Source organism: Egretta garzetta, unplaced genomic scaffold (assembly GCF_000687185.1).
Source record: "Egretta garzetta isolate BGI_Z169 unplaced genomic scaffold, ASM68718v1 scaffold553, whole genome shotgun sequence".
Classification (NCBI taxonomy): Eukaryota; Metazoa; Chordata; class Aves; order Pelecaniformes; family Ardeidae; genus Egretta; species Egretta garzetta.
Window position 1 is genome coordinate 1,834,939 of NW_009259328.1, and position 26,967 is coordinate 1,861,905.

The window sequence follows — 26,967 nt, forward strand, 5'->3', positions numbered from 1 at the left end:
CCGTCCGTCAGCACGTGTGGCTCGGGTGCCCCTGCAGCCTTGTGGCGGCCGACTGTCTGTCAGAGCTTGTTTACTGTTGGCTTTGAGAGAAAGAATTACAGCTGCTCCAAACAGCCGGTTCGCTGTGCGCCGTATGAGGGCAACTTAAGCAAAACCCGTTGCCACACTTGGCGCTTCCTCATTGGTTGAAGGTCAAGCTGCTTGGAAATAGTGACTTTTTTTGGGGGGGGGTGTATGTGTTCGACCTTTTTAAACTTGTTAATAGGCAATAATTGCTCATTATGGCTTGCCTGTTAAGTGCTCCCCACAAATGCGGCTTTAAATGTGCCTTGCTTTCATTTCTGAAAAGGGAAAAATGGAGGGTAATAAGAATTTCAGAGCTCTAGCAGCATCTCATCCTCATGCAAAAGAATGGGGGGAAAAAGGAAGCTAACAGACTGTCTTTTTAGTAGTATTAACTGATTAGCTAAGATGCAGCCCAGAATTACTAAACCACTGAGAGAGGTAGGCCTAATGAATTTGAAGCAACGTCACTCCAAATACCAGTTTGTTGTAGGTATGAGTAGTAAACTGTCACTTTGCACACGGGGAATGTGTGGAGTGGTTTCTTCAGAAGAGCAGAGCGTGCATTGTGTGTTGCAAAACTTGTACAGAGTTTGGATTGTTTTGTTGGCAAAAGCAAGTGGAAGAAGTGCAGTTTCTTGCTGCCAGCTGTAAGGTGGCTTTAATCTGCCCGCATCTCCCAATCCATGGCCTTGCATATTAGCAAAAAGTCCTGTTCGTTAGTGGTTTAAGCTGTATGCTGATCTGCGAACTAGGATGATGAAGATCTCATCATGTTTCAGAGGGATGAAGGTTGGTCACTTAACCAGGAAGAGAGGAAAACTTTGGATTGTCTCTGCTAGACTGATTAGAAAACATAAAACTTCATCAGAACCTTTGAAGTGTACTTAGCATTAATGCTTATGTTTTGGTTTTATCTTTTTTTACTTGCGCAAGAAATTATTAGCAGGCAGTTCGACCCTATGTGTATCGTAGATGAATATGATTAACGTCGCTTGCTTCCTGACATATAAACCCCTATACTTTTCTCCTAATCCACAGAACAATATGCTGGACTTCGTGTTTGTTGTTGATGATTCCATGACCTGGCATATGATGAACTTGTTAAAGAACAGGAGTCATTATTCCTTCCTAAAAGTTTTTGGGCCAAAACAGATAAGTAGTATACAGAGCTATGGAGCAGGGATTTACTACAATACTTTAGTGCCATGTAATGGTAGGGTAAGTACGAGAAGTTTGAGTAAATGAAGTCAAATGTTTTTGCGTGAAATGATTAGCTTAAAAATGGATTTCTGTGCAGGAAGCAAATCTTGTAGCTTGTAACTGGTCTTTAACAAATGGTGTCTTCAACATTTGTCCCAAACTGTTTCACAAACAGCACGTTGATCAAAAAGCAAACAGAGCAGCTGCTCTTGAGCTTTAAAAGTGTGAACAATGTTTGGAATTTACAATTGAAGCACTTCAGAAACCGAATTTGTATTCCTTATTCCTTGCAAATTGGTAACAAACTGTTGAAAGTTCAACTTTTTTCCAGTTACATGACATGAACTACAAAATCAAAATTTGTTTTCTAACATCAAAGAGCAAAAGGAAAAGCTTCTGATACACAGCCCACCCCTCAATAACAGTACACATAAATGCCTAGGAGTTTTGTTTATTTTAGATCTCTGACAAACTATTTCTTGAGTGTTTTCAGTATCATGAAGGATACCTTGGATTATTGCAACTATAGTAACATTTGGCTGGTACAAAACTGATCATAACCTTTCCAAAATCTGTTTATGAACAACTGTATTTTAAGGTTCAGATCTCTTCGGTGTTAGTGTCTGTCTAGACATTGTTTCTTTGGGGTTTAAAGTCTTTTGCTTTAGTGATTGATCCTGGGGTGACTTTATTGTAACTTTTGATTCTAGAAAGGATCTTGGAGGGGTTTGCGCATCTTCCTGTTCCACTTTTTTTTTTTTTTTTAGAAGCTTGCATATATGTATAGGTTGAGGTTTTTTTCCTCCTGTATTCATTGAAACATTAAAATGTTTCAATGTTATACATCCTGTTTTTTATTGGAGGTGTGTGTTCCTTAGAATTAGTTACAGTACATAAGTTTAATACAGTGAAAATGGTATATGCTTTTTCAAAAGCCTTTATTTTTCTTTTTTCCAGATGATAAAATATGGTGTAATTAGCACTGATACCCTAATTGATGATTTACTCCACTGGGAAACTCTCTATGTCGCTGGACGCCTACAAAAACCGGTAACTGTTAGTCTGTTATCTGTCTTGAAATGCAGGAAATTACAGGGCTGGAAAATTATCAGCTGTATTTTTAACTGTTAAAGATCTGTGCGTCAGTACTGAACAAATTATCTGTCCTGATTTAGGGGTCTAGTCTTGGAGGGATAACCTCTCAGAAAGGAAGTGAAATATAGTCCTTAATGATATTCTGTGTTATGCAAAAGAAACCAAAGGTAAGCATATTAATCACAGTTCTCTGCCTGTAGTAAGTCTTGAATAACTGGACTATTTATCTCAAAGTCCCTTTAAGGCTAAATGCATGTTCACCTTTTGTTAACAAATTATAGGACTCACCAAAATACTGGAAATCTTTAAAGATGAAAGCTGCTTTGCTGTGTGGTTACTGTCTAGTTCATTGTACTGTTAAAGTATCTATAATTGACTGAGCCATGTGTTAAGCACGTTGGTTTTTCTCCTCCGTGTTTGTATTGTAAAAAATACCAGGGCTTTTCTTTCTCATGAGTGCCTGATTCGGTGTGCTTTCAGCAGATGGCAGCAGTGCTAAGTTAAAATTTCTTACAAGGGGAGGGTGGAAGGAGAGGTGAACTCTGTTCAAGTCTTAGAACAGAAGTTAATTGTGCTTTTAACTAAAAATTTGGGGTGAAAGATTGAATAGATTATCTCAGTGCTACTGGCTTTTCTCTGTCTCCAGGGATGTATTATAGCACGATACAGGTTAGAACAGCTGTTGTCTTTATAAAGAATGAAATTTAATACCTTAAGAAAAATAACGGAAAGAAGAATTCTGAATGTCACATGAACAATGAGTACTGAATATTTATTTTCAGTGTAACTGTATTTGCTGCGGCTCTGATTTATTTTAGGACTTTTCATCTTAGTATGTATACATTGTGCTTTGTATCTTTTGGTTAAATTCAGTAGGAGTACATACTTGCATAAGAAGGCAGAATTTGGTATTTTGTTTGGTTGCTAACAAGGCAGTGGAGGTATTGCATGTGTGTTTAATAGATAAAAGAAGAAATCAGGACAGGTTATTTCCATAAAGCTCTCAGGAATTTGCATTGAGTAAAGACTGCAGGACTTAAACTAGAATTGGACTGAAAGATTACTTGGTGAATGTTTAAACTGTCTCTTCCTGTAGAATCTATAAAATCACTAAACTAGGATTTTGAATGTTATACTGTGTTCACCAAAAATGACCAAACAATTTGTTTAGATCTGTTGTACGGGTTTCAAGTGTCTCCTTGTTCTGGCTTTACAACCGATCTGATGTCTTGATAAGTATGTTGCAAGTGGTAGTGACAGAAAGCTTTTTTTTTTTTACCTCCTTAAAAACGTACAATAAGCTTCTTTTGGAGGGGACACAGGGTTAGGTTTGTTTTCTTATATGCTATAATCTCTTGCATGCCATTTGTGCTAGTTCTGGACACAGCTGACCAAAGCCAGATTAATATCGTTTAAGAGTTTGTTTGGGAATTTCCTCCTCACTCTCATATAGAGGGGGAAGAGCCCAGTGCCTTTCTGGTGTTCCATTATAAAGCTGTCGCTCTATGAGTGAAAGCTATCCAAGCTATTCTAGCACATGAACTAAAACATTTGCTCTGGCTTGAAAATCTTGGCTTAATTTTCACTGGAGAGTTTGTTTCTGTTATAAACTGGTTGCCTTGACCAAGTAATTTTTCCAGAGTGTTTGGAAGAATAGATGGACTCTGGAATTGCCACTTGGAAATGCTAACTTTCATTCCCAGGCTTCTTTGTGTTAAAAGTTTATTGGCTTTTCATCCCACATTAAATTTATAATGCTGATCAGCTAAATTCCCATTTAACTGTATTGAGAAATTGTAACTAGGTTTATTTGATTTTTCCATAACGGACAGGTTTCCTGGGGAAAAAAAATGATGCTGTACATAAAAAGTAAAATAAATAAGCATGAGTGACACATAATTGGTTTCAATGGAAGAAGATTGTAAAAAGGATCTGAAGTGTTACTGAATTTTTGTTAAACATAGTGTAGTAATTGCTTTAGTGTAAGCAGCTGTATTTACTGTTGTCCTGAAGAAACTGTTAAGAGAAGGAAGTGTTTAATAAATTGAAGTGAGGTGTGAGAGAGAGAGGAGTATGAATAATGTATAGAAATACCTTGTAGTTTTTGGATGCGTCTTGGGAGGTTTAGGTATTTTATATTATAAAAATTCCCATGAAGCAGTGACAGAACACATATTTGTTTACAGAATTTTTATATTGTTCAAATCTGTAAAAACATTTTTTGGAAAGAGAATGGAAAAACACTCTTACCGTGATATTGGGCAGGGTGTGGATGTGGCTAAATGGCAAACTGGACTAGTGCTTTTGACACCTTTCATTCTGTAATGAGATTTTCTTTGTGCATTTTGTTTGTCTGTAGGTATCTTTGTGTACACATGCCTGCATTTTCTTGTGTATGAATTGCCTAGCAAGGAAGGTAGTACATTTCCTACTTTAAACTGTTGTGATGACTGAGGATCATGCTTATTTATAAAACTGAATATATCCCTCATTTAAAATATTTATTTGTTTACTTACTTGTTAATTACTGTTAGTTAATTGAATTTTCTTTATACTGTAAAACCAGAATAAATGGGCAGCTTCTTTCCCCTTATGTGATATGGTACAGTGAGTAGTTGTGATCGTAAGTTCTCTGCACTGTAAAAAATCCTTCCTTAACTTTGGTTGTCTTTAAGATTTAGCCCAAGAATCAGCATTTATCCTTGTCATATCTCAGTGGTACCTTTTGCACTCTGTCTTCTTGGGGGATTTCTAGCTATCTGAACAGTTTAAAATTTGTTCATAAATGGTATCACTACTGCAGTGTTTCATGCATTTAAATTTTGAATCCTAGCCTATTATTTCCCTTTGAAAAAAAATCTGGTTTATGTTAGGGAGTATTTTTAGCAAAGGAAGAGATTATTCCTTTTACTTCACTAAAGCAAGTCTGTGGTCTTCCATGAGGAGGAATAGCATCTCTGCTGAGTTTCACATTTTAAAAGGCTGTAACTGGGGTGTTCTTAAAATATGTCCATAACTTGCTGTTATTACCAGGGCTGCCCTAGGGTATAAGCAGTTTGCATGACTGCTTGGGGTGCCACAGACTTCTCTCTTCTGTTTTTCCTTAGAGTTTCCCTGTAGCAGCAAGTTATGGAAGTAACATATAAGTGAATTAGTTGTTGAGATTTTAAATATTAGTTTATCCTCACGACCAGCCTGTCTTGTTTATTGGGTCTTATTTGAGGAAGTCTGTATGCATTCAGTAAATTTCTCCCATAGTTTTCAAGGAAATAAAATTTGCTCTGGGCTCCCTGACAGATGAATGTGTTGCATTTTAATGTGTTTTATCATTGTCTTTCATTTTAATGCTAAGAAATACAAAGTAATTTGCAGGAGAAGTTAGGAGGAATTCTGAAATGTTCGCTTGTACAGTGAACTATTTTTAAAATGAAAATCAGAGAAGGGAAAACATCCTTCAAAAATCTACTCTGGACCAATTCCAGACTATTGTATAGATTTGATGGTAGGCAAACCCACACTGTAGTGCAGAATGATTGTAACAAGCAGCCTGTATACTGTTGTGTTCACCACTGTATCAAAATGAGATATAGTTCTGGTTTTACCCATCTTAAAGATTTCACTGTAATTAAAAATTATGTTCTGCATACAGTATTGGCCAGCCATGACATTGCTTTGTTGATGTCCTTTGTACAGGAAGAATTTTGTGTAACAGATATGTCTGATTCTCTTACTTTCTTTACTGAATCTGTTGGGTTTTTTTTCCCCCTCCATTAACAGCCTATTTACATTCCACAAGGAAAATATTTACTTGAAAGTATACCTTAGCTGTTTCAGGTTATATTTGGGGCAGAATTTCAAGTAATACTGTAACTCATTTGTATGTGAATGGGCTTTTGGGGAGTAAGAGCAAGTTGGATACATTTGTTCATAACTGCCAGTGGGTCTGCATTTTAAGGTATGCTAGAGTAAAAAAATATTAAGAAACTGCCCTTTATAAGCAAGACAGTATCGCTTAATCAGAACACTTGAAAAAGGCAGAAACTCAAAACAGGCAGGTATTTTTGGGAGAGTTATTTCTGAAAGAGTATAGCTGGCTATCTTGTAAACCAGGCTGGCTTCATCTGTCTAATGTTCTAAAATAATATATTTCTATATCCAGTTCTTACTGAAGATCTGCTTTTTATTCTGGTATATTTACATATCCTAGGCAACTGGATTCTTTAGTTGGTCTTGAACAGTGTGAATGTTTCCTAAAAATAAACTTCTCTTTGTGGCACGTAGAAGCACTCAACTTCAGTGATCTGTTCTTCATGTGTATGTGAAGTTCCCATTGAGTTTGGGTTCTGCTCATATGAAGTGCAAAATAAAGCCCCACTTCTTCTAGAAGGACAACTAATGTCTGAGAAACTACTTGAAGCATATGGTAGAGGAGTCCTCTATTAAAAAAAAAAAACCAAAACCAGAATAAAGATGAATAGGAAAACTTACCTCTTTTTCTGGTATTCCATTGTCCTTCAGTGTGACAGTGTTTTTTTTCTTGATGCATAATCACATATGAAGTATTTCTGTTAATGCGTTCATATTTACTGGTTTGATTAATCCTAAATTCATGAATGTGGAAAGGTGAATAGCTCTTCAGAGATTAGTTAATGGTAGTTACGTATAGCAATTCCAAACATGTTTGTAAAAACAGCCTTTTGTAGCAGGCTGTTAAAAAAAGATGGTACTTTCTCTCTCACTGTGTAAACAAAAGGGGACACTCTAGTATTTATTGTACCATAACAGGATCTAACCATAAATGAATTTCTTACTTATTTTTTCATGTTGGATTGAGTAACACTTCTAGCTCCGTCTTCAGTAGCACTTCCCTGAAATCTTGCTTCCAATGACTCTTCTTTTTCAGGTGAAAATACTGACACAGAATGAGAATAGCAAGCTGCAAGCTGCTCTGGTTAGCAACCTGAAGAGTGCAGTCACAGCAGCCTTTCTTATGTTACCTGAAAGTTTCTCTGAAGAAGACCTCTACATGCAGATCGCAGGACTCTCCTATTCCGGTTAGTATATGGTGCCTAAAGACTTTCGAGGAGAACAGCTGTAGTCAGAGCTGTTGTACCACGGTAGGAAGTCTAATGTATAATAAGTCATCTGCTCTCTTGCTGTGGGCCTGCACTGTTGTATGCTCCAATAACTGTATTTTACTGCTGTGTTATATAACAGCTTGGAAAGACTAATTGTGATTATCTATAGAAAATAGGTATAGGCTAGGCACATAAGCAAAACTCCTTATATCAGCTTGATTCATGAACAGCTAAGTATGGGTGATTGCATATTGTGAAATAATGGGGGGGGTGTTCTGTTTGTATGGATTGTATTTTGGTTTTAATGGTTCAAAACCTTGGAAAAAAAATTTTCACTCTGTATAATGTTGATTTGTCTGATAGTCTTTATCTCTTACTTTCTGAATGTGCTTTGTTTAAGGTTCTTACCTGGTTAACTTAAAGATCTAGATTATGATTCTTCAGTGTACGTCTAATGCTCCCCTGGTTGGTATTTGTGGACTTTTTTTTGTTTTGTAAGAGAATTTCCTCCTTTCTTTAGTTATGAAATTGCTGTGGAAAAAACAATTAAGAAATTATTCCAAATCACTCTTCAATGCAAGATTTAATTGTTACAATTGAATTAATCATTGCTCTTTAAATGTTGATGTTCATAGTGACTTCACTAAGGATAAGTTTGGTTGGAGTTGTACTTTACACACCACTTTCTCTGCTTGTATAGAAATGCAAGTGTAGCTTTAAACCCTACCTGCACTTTTTTTTTTTATAAGCTGCAGCTTGGCTCTACTGAGGAGTGTTACTGTCCCTTATGTACTATTTCTTTGGTCAGTTTGGATTGTAATTTGTTCAGCTTTTCCTTAGCAGTTTTTTCTGAGTCATGATCTGAAAGAAACAGTAAAGAGGGTACAGACAGTGGGATGGCTGAGGGTTGCTAATCAGGGATGTCTGAAACATGTCCAGGAGTGTCTTTAGATTCTTGATGAGCACTAGTGACCAAGATACTTTTTAAAATGTCCTTTGAAACAGTGCAATTATCAAAAAATGTGGGAGATGAGTTACCATGCTGTAAGATGTTGAAATTGGCTCTGCTATGTGAACAAAGCTAAAGCAGTAAGACTCCCCATTGGGAATGTTCAAGAAAAGGGCTGTCAGTAATGTTTGTGGCTATTTTATTTTGCTGCTGTCTTGTTAAGTCTTAAACTTTTCAGAGGGTATACTAGCAGGCAAAATTGATTTTATGTGTTACTCTAATCAGTCTCCTTGGAGACTGCTGAAAAGTGTTGCTTATGCTTTAATTTGGAAAATGTTTATCCCTTTTTTTTATGTGTTTTTGGAGAGCTGTGAGTCAGTGCCATTTATATGGGAAGTGTTTGTTTTGCAGCTTGGCATAAATTGAAATAAACTAAGTAATGCTAGCAAGTTGCCACCTCGCAACAACATTTATCTCCTGAATGTGGGAAGTGGGAAAATGAATTGATTCTGTCTTTTGTTTGTTCATATGTGCTGCACTGAGCCTCTAACTCCTGGCTGGTAACCCTGGGAACTATCAGGGTAGTACCTAATAGAGGTAGACGAATGCTCTATTACAGACTGACTGTCCTTTCATTTATTCTTTCTGAAACTTTTTGGTCATGTATCATGAAAGAAAGTGTAAAGGTCGATAATGTAACAGAAGTGTTAAAAGGAGTTGCTTTTTCAAACTATGAACAAAATACATGGCCAAAATACATCACCAAAAAGGTGATATTGTGATCTGACCATGACTGCCATTACCTGTACTTCAGGTAATGCCCTTGAAGTACAGAGACAATGCAAATTATTTTCTTTCCATATTGGAAAATGGAAGGTTATTTGTTTCTAGATACAAAGTATTAGGGCTAGTCAATCTGTTTAGTAATCTGTTGAAACTGATGTATGGTTACAAAGAATGTAACTGTGTTACTGGGGCTTTTCAGGCTGAGCTTGACAGCTGGAGGTTTTTAGGTGTCCAAGTGAAAATGTGGACACCTGGGTTGATGACATTACAGAGGCCACATAACAATTCTAAATCTTATTTTCTGTGCTCAAAGTTATTTGAATAGTATTTTTTGACTATTAGAAGGTGAACCTTATTGTGGATTATATAGGCATTGGTAGAATTGAGAATAAAGTTTTAGATGACAGCTTTGTACTATGTTGTTTTCTGTTATATTCTCCTTTTTTCCTAATGAATTAACTGTTTTTCTTTTCTTGACTAGGTGATTTCAGAATGGTAATAGGAGAAGACAGATCGAAAGTGCAGAACATAGTGAAACCTAATGTTCCCCATTTTCAGAAGCTGTACAGTAACATATTACAGGACTGCCCTCAAGTGGTATATAAGCACCATCTGGGAAGGCTAGAGGCAAGTGTTCTTCAAAACATGTTTAAAACAAGCAAGTGGAAGTGCTTATCACATTGACAGAAGGCAAGAATTATGCCGTACACTAAGGCGAGCAGCTTTAGTCACCGTACTTGCTATTTGTTATGTTTCTGTTGTTTAGTTAATTCTGCAACCAGAAGACTTGCCTTAAATACCAGTTGCTGCATGTGTAGTAACTACTGTTCATTTTATTTCAGTATGGGCACAGAACTAGAGCCCTAGCACAGGAACAAGAGAAGATCATTTTAAAACATGTGTTTTAATGACTACCATATGGAAACAACAGTCTAGGAAGTGATGAATAAACATATGGTTTGTGTTAAAAAATCTGACCGTAGCTTAGAGGTGCAACTTTCTGAAATCAAAAACTGCATCTCGCAAAAAAAAATTCCTAGAATGCTAGTTATGAAGATCAGTTGACTAAACCCAAATGAAATTCTGGCATTATCTTTAAATACCCATATTAAAACATTTTTTCCCTAGTATTGGGGAAACGGGTATCCAAAATTACCAGTATCTTGAATTCCATCTTTCTGGCATAAGTGTAACATTGCAGTTAGGGGAGAGGTGTCACAGTCAGGGGTCCAATATGAATTTTTCCTCTTGTATGCATGTCTGTGTGTGAATATCCGAGTGTGATACACATTTCAACATGAAGTTACAAGTCCTGGTTGCATACTACAGATATGTTATTGGATAATAAATCTGTCTGTAATTCCATAATAGTCATTGAGGCTGTTGATTAAATGCCATCATTTTACTGTTGATTTTGAGCAAAGTGCTTTAATAATGTATTCCTCACACCTTGATCTGGTTATTGGCAGTTATTCCCCAGATTGAAGAGTATAACTGCTATCGGGAGTGCTGTTTAATGCAGAATAGAAACCCCTTCTCCAAGTATATGTCTTCAGAGTTACAGAGATAATTCTTAAAAGATACCTCAAAAAACAATTGAAGGCAGACGCTAGTTTTTGTTTCTGGTTCAGGCATGGATTCCTCCCACATAGTGTTAAGAGCCTGCTCATTGTCGGCTCCCTCTGTAGTCAGTGGGTGATTCATCTGGATATCATTTTCTCCCCATTGACTAAAGGGAGTGTATAGGGCAACTAGACTTCTGTCTGATGTCTCCATGAACTGTCTAAAAAGTTGTGTGGGAGGAATCGAGCTCTTCATATTTTCCTCCAGTTTTGGAGAGATCCAGTCATTATGCATTTTTCAGTATTTGTGCTTACACTTTGTATAAATGTGTGCAGGCCTGCACGCTGGTATCATTGTATTCAGAAAAGGGTCATAGAATTTCTGATTTAGATTGGAAAATGTGGAATGAATGTTTCCTTCAAATTATACAAACCAGATGTGGTTTGAGTTTAAAGCAGAGAAAATGTTTTTCAAACTAACTTGAAATGTGTGTTTGTATAGTTTGATTATGTTCAAGCAGAAGAAACTGAGCTAAGTGGTCTTCTGGGAACTTTTGTTTTTTTCATTGTAGTGTACTTACGTTTCCAAAGGAAATTGGATAGAGCAGAAATGATACAATTTCAATGACAAGTTCCTTGCAGAGGCAGCAGGATCATGTGTGTACATTAGTCTTCCTTTTGGATAAAAATTAACATCTTTGCATTAAGTTACTCTTTGGGTTCAGAACTGGCATACTGCATTTCCCAGTGCTTGGGGAATTTTCATTAGCATTGTCAATGACTTTTACAAGTGAAATGGATCGTATTCTTTGAGATAGTTATAGGAGGTCAAAGATAGCCAAAAGACTTTTCTGACTTCTATGGAAAGAGAACTTACTTTATTAACACTGAATGTTTTTACTGTCTTATTTTTTACAATGTTCAGATTGATAAAAGTCCTGAAGGTCAATTTACACAACTAATGGCTTTGCCAAGGACTCTGCAACAAAAGATAACTTCTCTAGTAGACCCTCCTGGAAAAAACAGAGATGTGGAAGAAATTTTACTGCAAGTTGCCCATGACCCTGACTGTGGAGTTGTGGTTCATCAAGGTAGGCCTAGATCAGCGTCTGTAATCTCCCTTAAGACATGATAGATATACAGATTTACTGTACATGTTCTTCTAGTTCAGAAGGATGATTTGGAGAGAAGGAAGAAGAAAACAAGAGGTTGGTCTTGAGACACATTCCTTAAAAGCATGCGTTTGGATTTCTTTGATTGCAAACAGGTTCTAGCAAATACTAGCAAATAGAATTCCTGTTGATATAGAAAGATATGTTTTGTTTTGGATTCTGAATGTAGTAGTCTTTAGGAATTAGCATGGCATACTTGAACCATCTAAGTCTGGGATGCTTACACCTGCAGAATTTCATCGGCTGGCATAACTTAATCTAAATACAAAGCTATATATCCTCCCAGTCATACATTGCAATGCTAAGTTAATTTTCTAGCTTGCTGGCGTTACCTTTCCTAGTTTTCATAGTTAGTCCAGATACATGAGCTCTGGCAGAGAACTCTGGCTTTGAGAAAAAAGATTGAGGTGTTTCTCCTCATCACAGGTAGCTTTTCTGAGAAAAGATAATGTTGTATGAGCAAGTTAAAGCTTATGCTGCAGACATCAATGTTTTATTATTCTGCTGAAAAATGAAAACGTTTAGTACTTGAAGAGTCCTTGAAATCTTTAAAGAGCTTGACACATCTTAGTTCCAGGTGGCCAATTTTGCAGACTCCTTGAGCACAGCAAAAACTCCCTAGCTTCTTGAGAGCCACTAGACACGAGCCAACTGCTGACGGAGCTCTTACGCTGATTTCTGTGTGGGGAAATAAAGCTTCCAAGAGTCTCAGTTCTCCATTGACAGTATAGGATGAATTGCACCTGGGCATCAAGGTGTCCAGCTTTTTTCATGTCAGTCCATGCCAACTTCCATGCTACTGTGGCTGGACTGCAACAGTAATGTGATAACAGGTGAATCTGGGAGCAGGAGTTGCAGTGGTTGTGAGCTGTGTATAGTTTTAGAGCTACAAGTTGTCCACCCTGAGCTAACTATCCTTAAGGTTGTATTTATGCAGGCACGGCTGTGATTGCAGGCTGTGCACAGTGGTACAGCAGTTCAGTATCAAAACATTGGCTAGATCTTGTCTTCTCAAGCCAAGTAGTTTATACTCTCAGAAGAACAAATCAAACTCCCTCTTTCACTTTTGTGGCTGAAAGATTTTCCTAATTCAGGAATCTGGGTAAAGGACAGGACAAGCCATTTGGTAATACTACAAGACAAAGCTGATTACTCAAGCTGAATTGCATTGTCCTGAGTTATTTTACTAGCTCAACATGATTTGTTCACTTCCCCTCTCCACCCCTACCCTCCCAAATTATTTTCCGGTGGAACATTTTCTCTCTCTTACTTATTAGTGGATTTCCCTAAGCTTTGTTCTTCAGAAATAGCTTTGAAAGACTGATTTTAAAGAAGGATTTACAAATAGTATTTGAAATTGTATTTTACATTCTGGTTAATGCAGAACGACAGTGTTAGTTTGGAAGAGTAACTCCAGGGCTGCTGTATTTCTACACTTTTAAGTATTTAGTAATGTGCAGTAGTTTAGTTCTGTACATATTGGTATGCTTTTATATATATGTGCTAGAACAGGTAAAACTTAGTACTTTTCAAAAAAAGTTTGTTTTATTTACTATTCCATTAGTACTTAAAAATCTGAATTTGCTGCAGTGCAAAGTGGTAAAAAAGCCTTATCTCCAAAAGCTGATAACTTTAAAAAGCCAGACAAACACTGCACAATATGGGCATCTCTACTTGATCAGAGAATTGCAAAATCCCAAATTCATATTGAAGTAAACAATGAGTATAATTTGTTCTGCTCTAGAAAGTTAACATGCCAGCACTTAAATGAAACAACTCTGAATCCTTTGTGACTAACCATCTTAGTAGAGGAATAATGGGAACGCTAAATGAATTCATTTGATCAATTCCTACTGGTTGTTGTCTGCTTTAATATTGATTTGTTTTGGGGGTTTTTTGCTTGTAATATATAAAACAATTTAAAGTAGCTCAGAATTTTTTCCATTAGTATGACAGCAGAACAGAAACAAACTTCCTCAGCTTAAGTGGTTTGCTTTCAGGCTGGCTTGACTATATAACTGGAAAAATATTTAACTTTTTTGTGTACGTTGGAGGATAAAAAAATCCCCACAAAACTGCTAAGATGGGTAACATCTGTGTGCTTTTCTATCTGCAGGCATTTCGGGAATTGTGAGGTCTTCCAGTATAGTGCAGAGTGCTAAAACCATACTAACAGCTGGTAAGAATGTTTCTATCAACATAGGCCTTCTGATTTCACAAAGTAAAAATTACAGGGCCCCAAGACTGTCTTGTTACAAGAGTTTAAAGAATAAACTTTTTGGGTGTCTAATTGAAAGCCCATGGGAAATAAAAGTAATATTTAAAGCAGAAGCTTTATATAACTGTTGAGAAATTGAAAAAAGCCAAAAGGAATTGGAGTCTATATGATTTTCAAACAAAGAAACAAAAGCCCCCAACAACCCAAAAGTAACAAAAAAACAACTTCTGACTTCAATTTCATTTTATATGTGGGCCAGGTTTGGCTGATGTGCACTAGTTCTGTTTGTATTAAGAAACTGGAAAAAATTACTCTGTAATTTGCTCTGGCTTTCTACATGTGAGTGGATCCTGAAATGATCAGTACATAATATTGGTGTGTTATGTAGACTGTAAGGTTATTTCATCATAAAATGATGGGGATGAGTTTCGAGGGAGACAACTTTGGCAGGATCTGATGATGTTGTCAGGCTTGGAAGACAGGTGTGTATTTGAAGACTTCATGTATTCCAAACTGAGCCTATACTTGGTGAGCATTGGATATTACTGTAACTATCATACTTCAAAATTAATTACTTTAGAAAAAGAGTTGAGTATTGCAAAGTCAATGTCAGAGAAGGTGTAGAAGGGGAAAAAAAGGACTTGCTTGTGTAGAAACATGGGAAAACTGGGGATGCTTTTCAGCTATCAGAGTCTTCCTAACTGAATGAAAGTTGCTGCCAGTTACATAGCTGGAGCTTCATCCTTTTTTCCAAGTTCTGGAATAAATCTAATGTTAAGGTGACCTGATTTTTACATTTTAAAAAGCTGAAAGCCCTGCAGCTCGATTTAAAAGAAGGACTTAAGACCTGAGCCTTCATTTACTTTTAACTCTGATCAGGAGATAGTCTTAATTCCCGCAAAGTGAAAAATCCTTGCTGCTTGCATGAAGTTGCTCAAATAATTTTCTGAACTCATTCATACCTATTCCTAATTCTTCCACAAAAGCAATTCTATACAAACGATGCTGTTACTGCTTTCACAAGCAGCTGTATAGTTTCCTACTGAGCAATCCTTATCCAGACTTCATAGTTGCTGCTCCCTTCCCATTATTAAAGTTGGTGGCTCCATGTTCTGCTTCCTACCTCCTTGTAAAGAAACACAAGTTGCAGTGTTCAGGACCATTAGTGGTCTGCTGAGTAAAATAAGCAGGAACAGTTGTACTTTTTATATGCTTCTGTTAATAGTCTAGTTCTATTAACTGGAAGAAGTCTGACAAAACTATTGCCTAACTTTGTTCAGTAGCTGGATATAATTCCAGCTCAGTATATATACCTTCAGTAGAAGGATATAATTCCATCTCAGAAAAGCATATTTTTGTCCCATATGAGTTAGGTGTATTGCAGGTATTAGTTTCTAAAGTAAAGTTTCTAACCAAATAGGTGACTTTTTCTTCTAGGGTTTGTTGTCAAAATTACCTGCTAGTGGTCAAGACTTCTTGTATTGTAACATGCCTCTTTTAGAAATACCAGCTTGTAACCTATCTGTTTCTAAACCCATGGAGAGTAGATTTTGTAGAGCAAAATAAACGAGGGGAGGGGCCAAAGACAACATTACCATGTTGAATTCAGTGCTTGTAAAAGTTAGCAGCCTGAGTGACCCGTGGAGCAAAGCTGTTTGTATGTAACTGCAGGAGTATGACTTAAAATAGTTATGCTTTGTCAGCTTATTTACGCTCCCCTTCTGTCTGTTCTGGTAGAACATTACCTCTGGGAATTGTTAGGTCCTTTGGTGTGTCCTGCAGTAAATCACAGCCTACACTTTTACTGGGACATTTGGGGGGGTCCCAATGCATCTTTTAGTAGGACTTGTAGTTTTTACTGTATCTTCTGTTTTGTGCACCTGAAACTAGGTATTTGTGAAATTATTTTCTTTCCTTTGCCTTATCTGCTTTTTGGTTTTATATATATATAGTGGCTTTTTTTTCCCCTTTAAAACAAACTCTAGTTGTCTTCTAACCAGCCACTTACATAAAGTAACACTTATATCTAAAAACATTTATTTACTACTGGTACTTTTAGTGTTGAAGATGCTTTTTTTTTTTTTTTTTTTTTTTAGTTTGTTTTAGGTAGAATAAAACAATTGTGATCCTTTGCCTAAACCACAAGCCAAATTTGAGCAAGGAGGCTTGGGAGAGTTTAGTTTTCTTACTTTTAATTTGTTTTATTTTAACCATATTTATGCACTTCTGCCAGAATCTGGCCAAACCCATTAGCAACGAAATTCAAGATTGATCTTTTGGGGTTGCTCACAGATTATGTGCTGAGGGAAATGAGTTAGGTTTGGAAAATCTAGATTTGGAAAAGGATCATTTCTGGCATTTCCGAACCTCTGAATGTTGTTTAATGAAGGCAAAGCTTGCCTGTAGACCTGACCTTCCTGAGCATTGCTGTGCAGGCCACCCTGGCTGGAGAAAGGGAGTCCTGCTGCTTTGGTTAGGATCACGACTGTGTCTGCAATGTGTGCCGCTGCACATAAAAGGAATATTGCCTCACTTGCTAATGCAGGCATAGCCCTGCTGAAATAAGCCTGTGCGTGGGCCTTACCGGAGCACCACCAGTTTTGCTCACTTCAGGTGGACAGAAGCACAGAAATAGTATTTCTGTAATAAAACCCTACATTGTAGTGCACGTTAAAGAAGAAATTAAATTTCCTGGGGTGTGACCTCAGTATTTTTCAGATGTGACATTTGTATGATCTTCAGTGATCTCCCCTGGAATTTAGAAACGATGGGCTTAGGAGTTAGTTAGTAGAAGCCTTTTGCCTGTTAAAAATATTTCCGTCCAAACATTTGTGATTGAGTTTATGTGAAAACATGTTTCTTCTAATGATTTTCTCCCAGTCACAATTTCATAATTTAAAATTTAGTCACTAGGGGGCAGGCATTAATGCTGTTCGTCTTGTGTTGCCATTTCTTTGGGGGTTTGTCAGCTAATATTCATATAGATACATTCCCTACAAAGACAAAACATTGCAGCTCCTACATTGAAAATATCTGCTTGACTTGTGCAAGGAATGCGTACTACAGGAAAGTGTTGAGCTTTTAAATTTAATCCCTAAGGATGCTGCATTTCTTTCTTCATTCTTTAACCAGGTTTTGTATAATGTTCTGTTCCCCTAAGACCTATTTTCACACTTTCTAGTAGAGACTTTAGGAGAAGTGTTATAGCTCTGTCCTTCTGCAGTACTCACTTTAGCTACTATTCTTAACATAAGAGAATTATGAAATATATTCATGAAATCAGTGGCTCCACTAAACAAGCTGTGGCTATTTTTTCTTGCTGTTCCTGGTAACTATACAAGTACTTTTGTCCTACATCTGCTCGCAAAAGAGTTAGTTTTCATAATGTGGCCATCATTCTTTTTGAAATTTAATGGGGGATGCAAAATTATTTCCTTAGCTGATTGTTTTACCTTAACAACAGCATGAGATGCCTACTCTCTGGTCATAGCATGGTAGTCCAATGTGCAGCATGTTTCTAAATTAAATGTTAAATAGGGACTAGTTGTTGCTGGGATGGCATGCTGTGTATTAACATTACTGGCAAGGAGCACAAGCAAAATAAAGTATTTCAACCCATTTAGGAGAACTTTTTTCATCTTTCTCTGCCAGTGTGGTTTTAAAGTTGAGCTCAAGCTCTATGTTTTTGTTTGTTGTTAAATGCCCTATTTAGTTTCTGAAAATGTGCCTATGTATTTCTTCGAGTCTGTGGTGAGATTGCCTCTCTGTTTCCCATTAGAGATGGCACCATCATTTGATTTATTTTCCCACATAGCCAGAGTCTGCATGATCTTTGGGAACTAGCTCTGAAGTTCTTATATTTGGCTCCTCTGAAGGAGATGTTGATACTTTAGCTTAGATCATCTTCTTTATACCTTACTAGAGGAATGCTGCAAGCCTTGAAAATTTCTTACAAATGAAATACTATGGATTAAATCATCAGTTGAAGCAATTGTTTGAGATACTTAAGTTAGCCCAAATGCTTGTAGCTGCTCCAAATAACATTTGTCTTCTTATAATTGGGATATTAGTATAGTAATGTCTTCAAGGATTTTTTTTTTATAACTGTAAGGAACAGCTTTATGTATAAAATATTCTGTAGATTTGTGATAACTGCTGTCTTCATCAGCTGCCTGAGCAGATAACTGCATACCAATGCACTTCACTGTAAATATGTGTCAATATTTTGCATGTGTCTGTCCATGATGCACTAACAATATATATTTGCCTCCATGTGACAGCTTTTCAGCAGTATACCCATTAGTCTTTCTTTCCAAAAGGAAATACAGAATACTACAGCCAGGCATATCTACCAGGAAACTTTGGGGGACTTACAGCCAAATTACTATCTCACAACACCAATGCTTCCAAAAAACCAAACGTGGATAGTTAAGTAAAACCAGATACAACTTATGTTTACACTGAAATTTTGTGGTCTTGATTCCATGTGCATTAGGTCTTTGTTCTGTATCATATAGTGGAAAAATCTAAAGGGGAGGTGGAACCACCAAGTCATAGATTCATAGCTAAAGTAGAAAGACTTTTTCATGTGGTCCAACTGCTTCAGATTCTAAGCCGGAGCCATAATTACAACCATTAACTTTTACTACAGATGTGACTCATCACCCTGAGGGCTGCTTTAAGAAACCAGCTGTATGTGTAAACCTGTATTTTGCTTTGTAGCATGATGTGCTAGGGCAGAAATGTAAGCATCTTATTACCTAAGGCTCCAGTGGGTGGAGTTCAGTAGAGTGCTCCCTGCAGGGGGAAAATATGAAGGAGAAAAATCTCTTTATGTTGAGGTGCTGCAAGAGGCAGAGTAGGTTGGCAAGCTGATAGAACAAGCTGACTTGCAGGCTGCAGTGCCAGGGCAGTTCATTACAGTCCTCCAGGGCTGTATCAGCTGTGTTAATATTGATTTGCCACGTGCTCTACTGCGCTTCTAGAAGTACACTGACTTCATTGGAATGGCAGAACAACATCAGTTCTGGCAGAGCAGTTTCAGTATTCGAGGGGCTGTATCCTGGAAGTATAGTACCTAGGAGACTGGACAGTAATTTTCAAAGCCGTACGGTTACATAGTTTTAACTTTGGAGGTTGAAAGCACTTCTTTGGTTTATGTGCTGTACCTGAGCTCAGTCAGGCCTTGTTCTGCAACTGGAATTCTTACACTGGGTGCAGTTTCAATGCAGATATGAGGGGCGCTTCAGAATTTACATGATTATTTACTTGTTATTTGAGATGCAGCGAAGAAAAGCCCATCGTGACTTCATTAGTGTGCTTGCTTTTAACAAAAAACTATTAAATGCACTTACATATGGGATGCATTTGGTTTTGTGAGTTGAAAATATATGTATGGATGATTCCTTACAAAAGGTAAAGTGGAGTTTATTTGAACTGCAGTTAGAGCCACAAGAAGTGCAAAACTTATTATATACAGCGTGTTTATTATGATAGGCTTTTTACTATATCACATTCCTTCAGAAATAGAGCGCGCACTTTTCCTTATTATGGCATACTCCTTTGACTTCTGCTAACTCTAGACTGCTAGTACTGAATGCATCTTTCACTTGAAGTATTAAAATCTTAATTTGATTACTTTCTAAGGTCTTTTCAAAATCAAATTATATCCTTTTTATCATGTTATCATATCCAATTACAATACACTTCGCCCCCCCCAAAAAAAGTCCAATTCAGGAGATGGCTAAGCCTGCGTCTAAGTTGCTCATTTGTTCCAAAAATCTTTCCTTTTGTTCTGGTGTGTCATACTGTGAAACTTCTGGCTGAATTGCTTCTGCATACTTTTAGTCAGGTGAACAGTGTTCTATTAAATAAAGAAATTAAGAAAGATTGTAGATTGAAGTATAATGTACCATACTTTTTAATCTGTGCATGTAAGGGTGAAAATTAGAGCATTTTGTGCACCATTAAAAACTTGCCTTTTCATTTTTGAATTTGTAAGGGTGTGATTAGACTCTGTTTTAGTCTGAAAAGTTACTTTGTGTTTTATGATGGGTGGGGTTTTTTTTTTGTTGTTTTGGGGTGGTTTTTTTAATCAAAAAAGGCTGGAAGGAGGAGAAATAAGTAGCTCCATTGGCTAGGATCTCAGAACCCCGCTGAAATGCCAAGACTAACAATGTTTTGTTTTTAAGTTTGCAAATGCTAGATGACTAAACCCAGTAAAAGGCTGTGTCTTTTTTTTTAACTCTAGGTCTGTAAGAGAAGTCATCTCTGGTAGAACTTCAGAAAGCCTTTAAGGGTAGACTTTACAAATTGCATGGGAGTCATCCTCAATCCCTTTGAATTTAAAACTTACAAAAGCTTGGAGGCAATGACTGCTGCAAAATCCTTCCGTATCTTTATGAAAATTGAAAAAATGCCTGCCTTCATTGTAGGCCTAGTGTAATGGTATGGTATTTACTGTAAAGTTCAGTACTTGTGGGCTACTGCAAGATGATGCTGGGGTATGGCAGCTACTCTGGCTTCATATGAGGTTTATTATAAACAAGTGACAGGCTTCAGGTTACTCTGAAGCAAAACTGATCCAGACAACATCCTTGTGACATGATATTCACGCTGGTGTCCATGGTATACTTGTGAGATTGGCAGTGTTGCCAAATTATAGCTGTTTGTCATCATCTTGTTATTTTTGCTTCTTTTAATTCACTTAGGTATATGCCTTATTAATCTGATTTTCCATACCCATCATCATTTCAGTATTATTTTTTTTTCTCACCTAAGGACACAGATGTCATTTCATTATGCAAGTTGAGAAGTTTTATTGTCTTGCAGATGTGCTAGTCTCTCAGTTATGAAATGGTAGCTGCCATTAGTTAGGATGAGGCAATAACAAAATGTTCAAGGAGGTTATAATGTACTTTACAACTTGTTGAAACCAGAATAGATTTTCACCCCAGCAATCAGCAGTGCATTTCTTATGAAACAAATGATTCTCTGTCTTCATTTTTAATTCACAAGCCTTTGAATAGCAGTGCTCTGGGTTAGTTTGTCCTGGAAAGCTGCTGGTGTTGTGCAGTGTTTGATTACGTTTACCTAAGATGGGCATCAGCATGATGCTTCTCAATTCTAACTGCATAGAATTGGTCTACAACAAGGCAACCAAGTGCCTAATGCACCAAGCAAGGCTAACTGAAACGTGATTAGCAGAAGAAATTGGTAAAGTAGGATTTGGAAGTATAAAGCTTGTTGTCTACCAGTCATGCAGCATTTGCTTGTCTTGCTTGAGCAGACTGTTCTTTTGTTCTGGTTCACCCCTCTCTCTCTTCTTCCCCTTTATCCCTTCAGTAAAATTTGGTGGTGCAGCTTTGGGCATAGCTGTGGTTCTTGATGATTAGGCATCATCTTATCTACAGAATCTGGTGGTGGGCTCCTGTCTCAAGAGCTGAAATGCTGCTACAACTAGATTCTTCTCACAATGTGGCCAGCTAATTAACATGCATGCCTAACACCCTGGATTTCTCTAAATAGTACTGCTCGAGTGGCCTGCTGCAGAATGTAGTCTGTCAGGTTGCTGGTGTCCATTACCAAGCCAAGGTATAATCCTGCTCAGCTGGACACACTACCTAGCAGTAGATCAGGAAGGGCTTGAAAAGCATAAGATATTGGCTTGGTGTGGGTCTGCAGTACATGCAGATGGTCTAAAAGCCTTCCTATATTTAGCGTTTAGGAACAAACATCTAAATTAGAAGTTTCCGTCTGTACTGGTTAAGAGTTTTATCATGAATCTCTACATTTGCTATACCTTGTTCATTGTCTATACATGCTTGTATGCAACATTGTCAGGCCTTCAGAGTAAACCTATCCTATTCTGCATGCTTTGATAGTCTTTAAAAATATTTTTTGTGTCATTATTTAGTGTGTTATTAATGCAACAAGGTTATTTGTATGTCTGTCTGACAGATTAGGTTGTTGTTCTCCCAGGGAAATATTTATTTAATGTAGTAAGAACCTAGTATTTGAGTTAGCCTTTCTAAATGTTGAAAATATTTTCTGGGTTTTGTGTTTTGTTGGTTTTTTTTTTTTCTTTTTAGGGGCAAAGAAGTCTGTAACTTACAGTATGAAGAAATTATATAAAATGACAAAGGGATGGTTGAGGAAGACCTCTTGAGTCCTGACATACTGCGTATGGGTAAATAAGTGGTACTTTTTCTCTAAATATTTTGCAGATGTTGCTTTGCCTGCTTGAGAAGATTATAATGCATTTAAGCCTGTTCTAATGATTTACTTGCCCATTTTTACTACTAAAATGGAAACTTTTGTTAGCAGAGGAAGGTTTGATGGTAATAGGGCAAAGGAATTATACTGTATAAATACTGAAATGAATTTTCCTGTACACTATAGCTTAGATTTTCAGAAACCCTGAGTAAAAAGGATTGATTGTACATATGAATTAAAAATAAAAGCCACTTATTTTCTATCTATTGCTAACTTTATTTTCCAAAATACCCCCAGGCTCTTTCGAAATATTCACTGTCACAACTCTAGTTCTGTCAGGGATTTATGGAACTGGAAAGTCCACTGAGTTTTAAGTAGATATGAGACTGTCCTCTAGAAATACATTTTTTTCTGCACTTACAAGTTCATCCTTAGAATTCTTCTGAAGATGCTTACTGGATGCTTCTGCAGGGTACACTTTATGAAATTTTTTTCTCAGATGTGTGATGTTCTAAATCCCAAAATTTTGACAATGACTTTCAGTCTGGGAAAGAGCATTTGAATGAGAAAGTTGTCGGGTATCAGATCCTTTCATGAGACTGAGATGACAACTGCCCAACTCATAGCTAAGTGTTGTCTAAAGTGTCAGAGTTGGAAGGAAAGTCATACTTCTGCTGACCTTCAGGACCTATTTGTGCAGACTTATGAAATGTGTGTTGTTTGGCAGGAGATTCTAAGTGCTTTAAAGTTGGAAATTGTATGAACAAAACCACCTATTGTTTGATTCTTCAATTTTTTTTTTCCTGAAAATGCTGTCCTCAAAGATAAAACTTGTTCTCCTTTGCTTAATTAAATTAGCTAAAGAAAATTGGACTCCTACATTACATATTACGTTAATCGTCCCATTAAAGAATGACAGTATTCATGTGTGACGCAATAGATTTGGAGCATCTGTTGTAAATAGAATATTTTTTGTGCTGAGTCAGGTGGGTTTACTAATTTTGGATGTTTTTCTTTCTATTAAGAAATTGAGAGAAGATGTGGTTTTATTTGTGAGACTGTCAATAACTTAAAGGTAAAGAAATAGAAATAAAATATATCTTTTCTGATTAGTATGTATTTTTTTCTTGTATATTATGTGATCGGTAGGGCCATCTCTCAAGCTACATCTGATTTAGTGATCTTGCTTAGAAAAAATTATTGGAATGAAATTGGCTGCTAACTGTTTCCAGGGAGCAGTTCGAAGCATAAATTTCATAAGGAAGATAGAGAATACATTATTGTATGTAATATGACTCATTCGGGCTTACTTTAAACTCAAATATTTTAAAATAATAAATATTTAAAAGTTCCCCTGTGATTAAAGTGGCAAACTTTGAATCCAGAGTCAGAAAATAAATGTGTGTCCCCCCCTTTTTTTTTTTATTTTCTTGAAAATATTATTACTGTGAGATAGTAACTTTCTAGGGTCATAGGCAGATTCGTAACACTTTGCATTATCTGTTGATGATAGATCTAGAATTTGTAAGACAAATCCCCTCAGATATCCCTTTCCAGATATTAGGAGGCTGACTATCCATTTTACGGTGGCATATTCTGCAAAAGAAGCACCTTAAGCTAGAGAAGGTTTGTATATATGGTACTAGCATTCTCTGTCCCCATTAGTAAGAGGCCAAAGTCCCTGATTTGAAAAGTTTATCTTATAAGAAATGAAGCTAGGGAATTTAAGCCACTGCTTAAATTAAATTAACCTTGGGTTTTGGCTGGATTTTTTTTTTTTATTTGCATGAAGAGGTTCTTTTCTGGATAATCTAGAAGTCTTTTATACAAAATATACCCTATCCACCTTAAAATTAAATTCATATGTAGTGAAAACTTGACATAGGCATAAATTTTTTTACATTTCAGCATAACCTCTAGTAAAAAGAAATCTGAAATCAGATATTGACTTACTTAGGTATACTTGGTGGAAAATTCTTAAGAACAGAGAATACTGATCCCAGTGGTAGAAACAGACCCCGACAGATGCAAGGCTTTTGGACAAATGAACAGCACAAGGAAAGATTCAGGATGGAGTCATGACCTTTTGAATGAAATAGTTACCAGGTATGAAGTGCAGTGCTGCCAGAACTGCTTGGTTTAGTCATCTAATGTGGTAAAAGCTTTTATTTTTTGCCCCAAATGAAGTTTGCTGTAGGGGAAGCCGTATATGGGCAGGAGTGTGGACAAGAGACTGATTTTTACACTGGCAATTTGGTGTTAGCAGATTTTTAGTAGGATCCACTGTATTATTTGGAGGTGATGGGGTGTGTGAAAGCCCTCATCTGTGAAAGTCTTAGGATACAAAAGAAATTTGGAAACATGTCATGTAATATATCAACTCCTTGTAGGAAACAGGACAATTTCAACAATAACCCTCTGTATGAATAGTTAGCAGAATGATTGCTTGGTTTATTTATTTATTAATGTAACTGAATTTTATGTTCTGGGCTTTCTTTAGTAGTTGTGTTTTTTTTCTTTTAAGGCTGTGTGGAAAAGGGCCTAAGTGAGCCTTAACTCCTTCTAAAGGAGAGGATGTTCCTTCTAAAGGAGAGGATGCTCACCCCTGGTGAGGATTTGTCCTCAACATGTTCAGCGAGATCACTCTTAGTGAAATGGTATTTTTATCTGTGGGTCCGTGTGTGTGAATTCTGTTCTGTTAGTCAACTTCTGGAAAATGAATACTGTAAGCAGAAAAATATAGTTGGGTTTATGTTTTTAAAAAATGCCAGCTGCTGCACACTGGATTGTTAGAAAATTGTTCCATGTACTGAATACATTACCAGATAATTAAGGCTAACAACTAAAATGTTATTCCAAATTTTGCCTCATTTATCTCCTTTTTCTGTCTGTAAATGAAAATGTAACTATTGCATTTTTGTAATTCCCATAATTCCCTCAAGGATGCTGGCTTTCCTAGGTGCTGTATAGAAATGTACAAGCTGAAAGGGGGGAAAAAAAAAGGGGCATCTGTGGTGCACAGATAGAGCAAAAACTTATTCACAGAATAAACAATATGACCAAATTAAAAAGCAGGCAGTGGCAAAACTAGACAGTCTTACTTTTAAGGAGCTCATTCCTTCCTCCTGTAATAGTGCGATTAAGTCAAGTTTTACATCATGAGCCACACTGGGAAGTAACACCATTGAACAAAACAATCCTGACCAACCTGTGCTTTCTTAAGAAAAGTTGAGGATGGGACTTTTTAAACCTGATTAAATAACAGCACCACAATGTGAAACCACTGGCTCATAAATTATAACTGGTTCAAGCACTGGTTGAGAGAGATCGTGTGTCGTAAGATTGCCCAACATCTGGTTGAGAATTCTTACTAGCAGAGCATTTAATCGCATGCTTGACTTAAAATGAATACATTACTACCGTTGTTGAACAGGTATGTAATTCCTCTTTGAGACTAGGGGCAACGTATAGCTTGGGCTTGAATCTACCGAAGTAAAAAAACTTTAAAAAAATTCTATGTGATGCCTCAGTGCAGTTGAACACTGCTGACCCCCTCCTGGGATACAGCTGCAGCATAAGTGAAAGCTGGATTCTAACAGCTCATTCCCTTTGGTGGTTTTTATTTGTTAGCTAGAGGTTGTGACTGTTTTCCCTTTTATTGAGAGAGGGTGCCTTGGAGATGTGTGTGTACCAGAACTTTAAATAGAATATCCTACAAGGATACCTTGCATCCTAAGAGGCTCAGTGTTTCTCTTTCTTTTCAGTTCCTCACTACCACTGAGTTTGGGGATGAGCAGCAGTTAAATCTAGAATTTTTTAAATGATGGAATGTAACTCTAGGGAAGCATTGAAAAGAGCGGCTTTCTTTTAGAAGCCATTAGCAATACAGTTAAAGGTAACATTCTCAATCACAGAATGGCAAGGGTTGGAAGGGACCTCGGGAGATCATCTAGTCCAACCCTCCTACTAAAGCAGGTTCACCTAGAGCAGGTTGTACAAAACATCATCCAGGCAGGCTTGGAATATCTCCAGAGAAGGAGACTCCACAGCCCCCCTGGGCAGCTTGTTCCAGTGCTCTGTCACCCTCAAAGTAAAGAAGTTCTTCTGCATGTTCAACTGAAACCTCTTATGCTTCAGTTTGTGCCCATTGCCCCTTGTCTGTTAAAGGTGGTGTTCTGAATATTAAAGTAAGACACATTTAGAAGTGGGTTTGGTGTTTCAGAGGGTGCTTGCTACTGAAACGGTGGTTCAGAACATTAGAAGTCGATTACAAGTCAAGCTGATGTGTGAGAATGAGTTGGCTTCAGCTCCCGTAGTGCAGCGGCTGTCTTAGTTCTGAACCTTGCTAGCTGAGCAAGGGCATTTGTTGAAGAAGTAACATTCTCATAGAGAAAATAGGAATGTACTGCTTGCTGTTTAGCAGCTAATTAAACATTTTTATGTGCAGCAGATGCTGTATGGCGTTAAACCCTCCCAACCTTTAAACTGTTTGTCATGCTGCCAGTGGATTGGTCTTTCACTGTACAGGTGTTACTTTACTGCAGCGTTTGCCTGTAACCTGAACTGGCTGTGTTTGTCTTACGTGGCTGAAATACCCATAGCAGATCTTGATTTGGCTTTATGAACT

General features: G+C 37.1%; 2 protein-coding genes across 8 annotated transcripts in view; both read left to right on the top strand.

The window, feature by feature from the left end:
* Positions 1-1,108: 1,108 nt before the first annotated feature.
* TAMM41 (TAM41 mitochondrial translocator assembly and maintenance homolog) lies at positions 1,109-26,278 on the top strand. 7 transcript variants are annotated; one of them, XR_004841687.1, is made up of 9 exons: positions 1,109-1,284; positions 2,224-2,316; positions 7,265-7,415; positions 9,656-9,801; positions 11,662-11,827; positions 14,025-14,087; positions 22,217-23,415; positions 24,298-24,446; positions 24,865-26,278. XR_004841687.1 is itself a non-coding variant. In XM_035892207.1 (7 exons), exons 1-7 carry the CDS (start codon positions 1,111-1,113, stop codon positions 22,291-22,293), a joined length of 870 nt encoding a protein of 289 aa, XP_035748100.1. In that variant the 5' UTR covers positions 1,109-1,110; the 3' UTR covers positions 22,294-23,594. The 7 variants fall into 7 exon arrangements, 2 of the variants coding, with proteins under 2 accessions (XP_035748100.1, XP_035748101.1); XR_004841688.1 differs by having other exon boundaries at positions 22,217-22,314; positions 23,366-23,415; positions 24,298-26,278; XR_004841689.1 differs by lacking the exon at positions 24,298-24,446 and having other exon boundaries at positions 22,217-22,314; positions 23,366-23,415.
* The window catches only part of VGLL4 (vestigial like family member 4), a 110,428-nt gene continuing 105,695 nt past the window's right edge, over positions 22,235-26,967 (top strand). The window contains exon 1 of the mRNA XM_009636639.2: positions 22,235-22,314. The gene's annotated coding sequence lies outside the window, so the exon portion shown is untranslated. The remainder of the gene's footprint in view (positions 22,315-26,967) is intronic.

Excerpts from the sequence above, each read along its gene's own strand:
- TAMM41 (XM_035892207.1), top strand. The coding sequence starts at position 1,111 with ATGCTGGACTTCGTGTTTGTTGTTGATGATTCCATGACCTGGCATATG. Across the intron at positions 1,285-2,223 it reads TAGTGCCATGTAATGGTAGG|ATGATAAAATATGGTGTAAT; the intron begins GTAAGTACGAGA and ends TCTTTTTTCCAG. Across the intron at positions 11,828-14,024 it reads TGGAGTTGTGGTTCATCAAG|GCATTTCGGGAATTGTGAGG; the intron begins GTAGGCCTAGAT and ends TTCTATCTGCAG.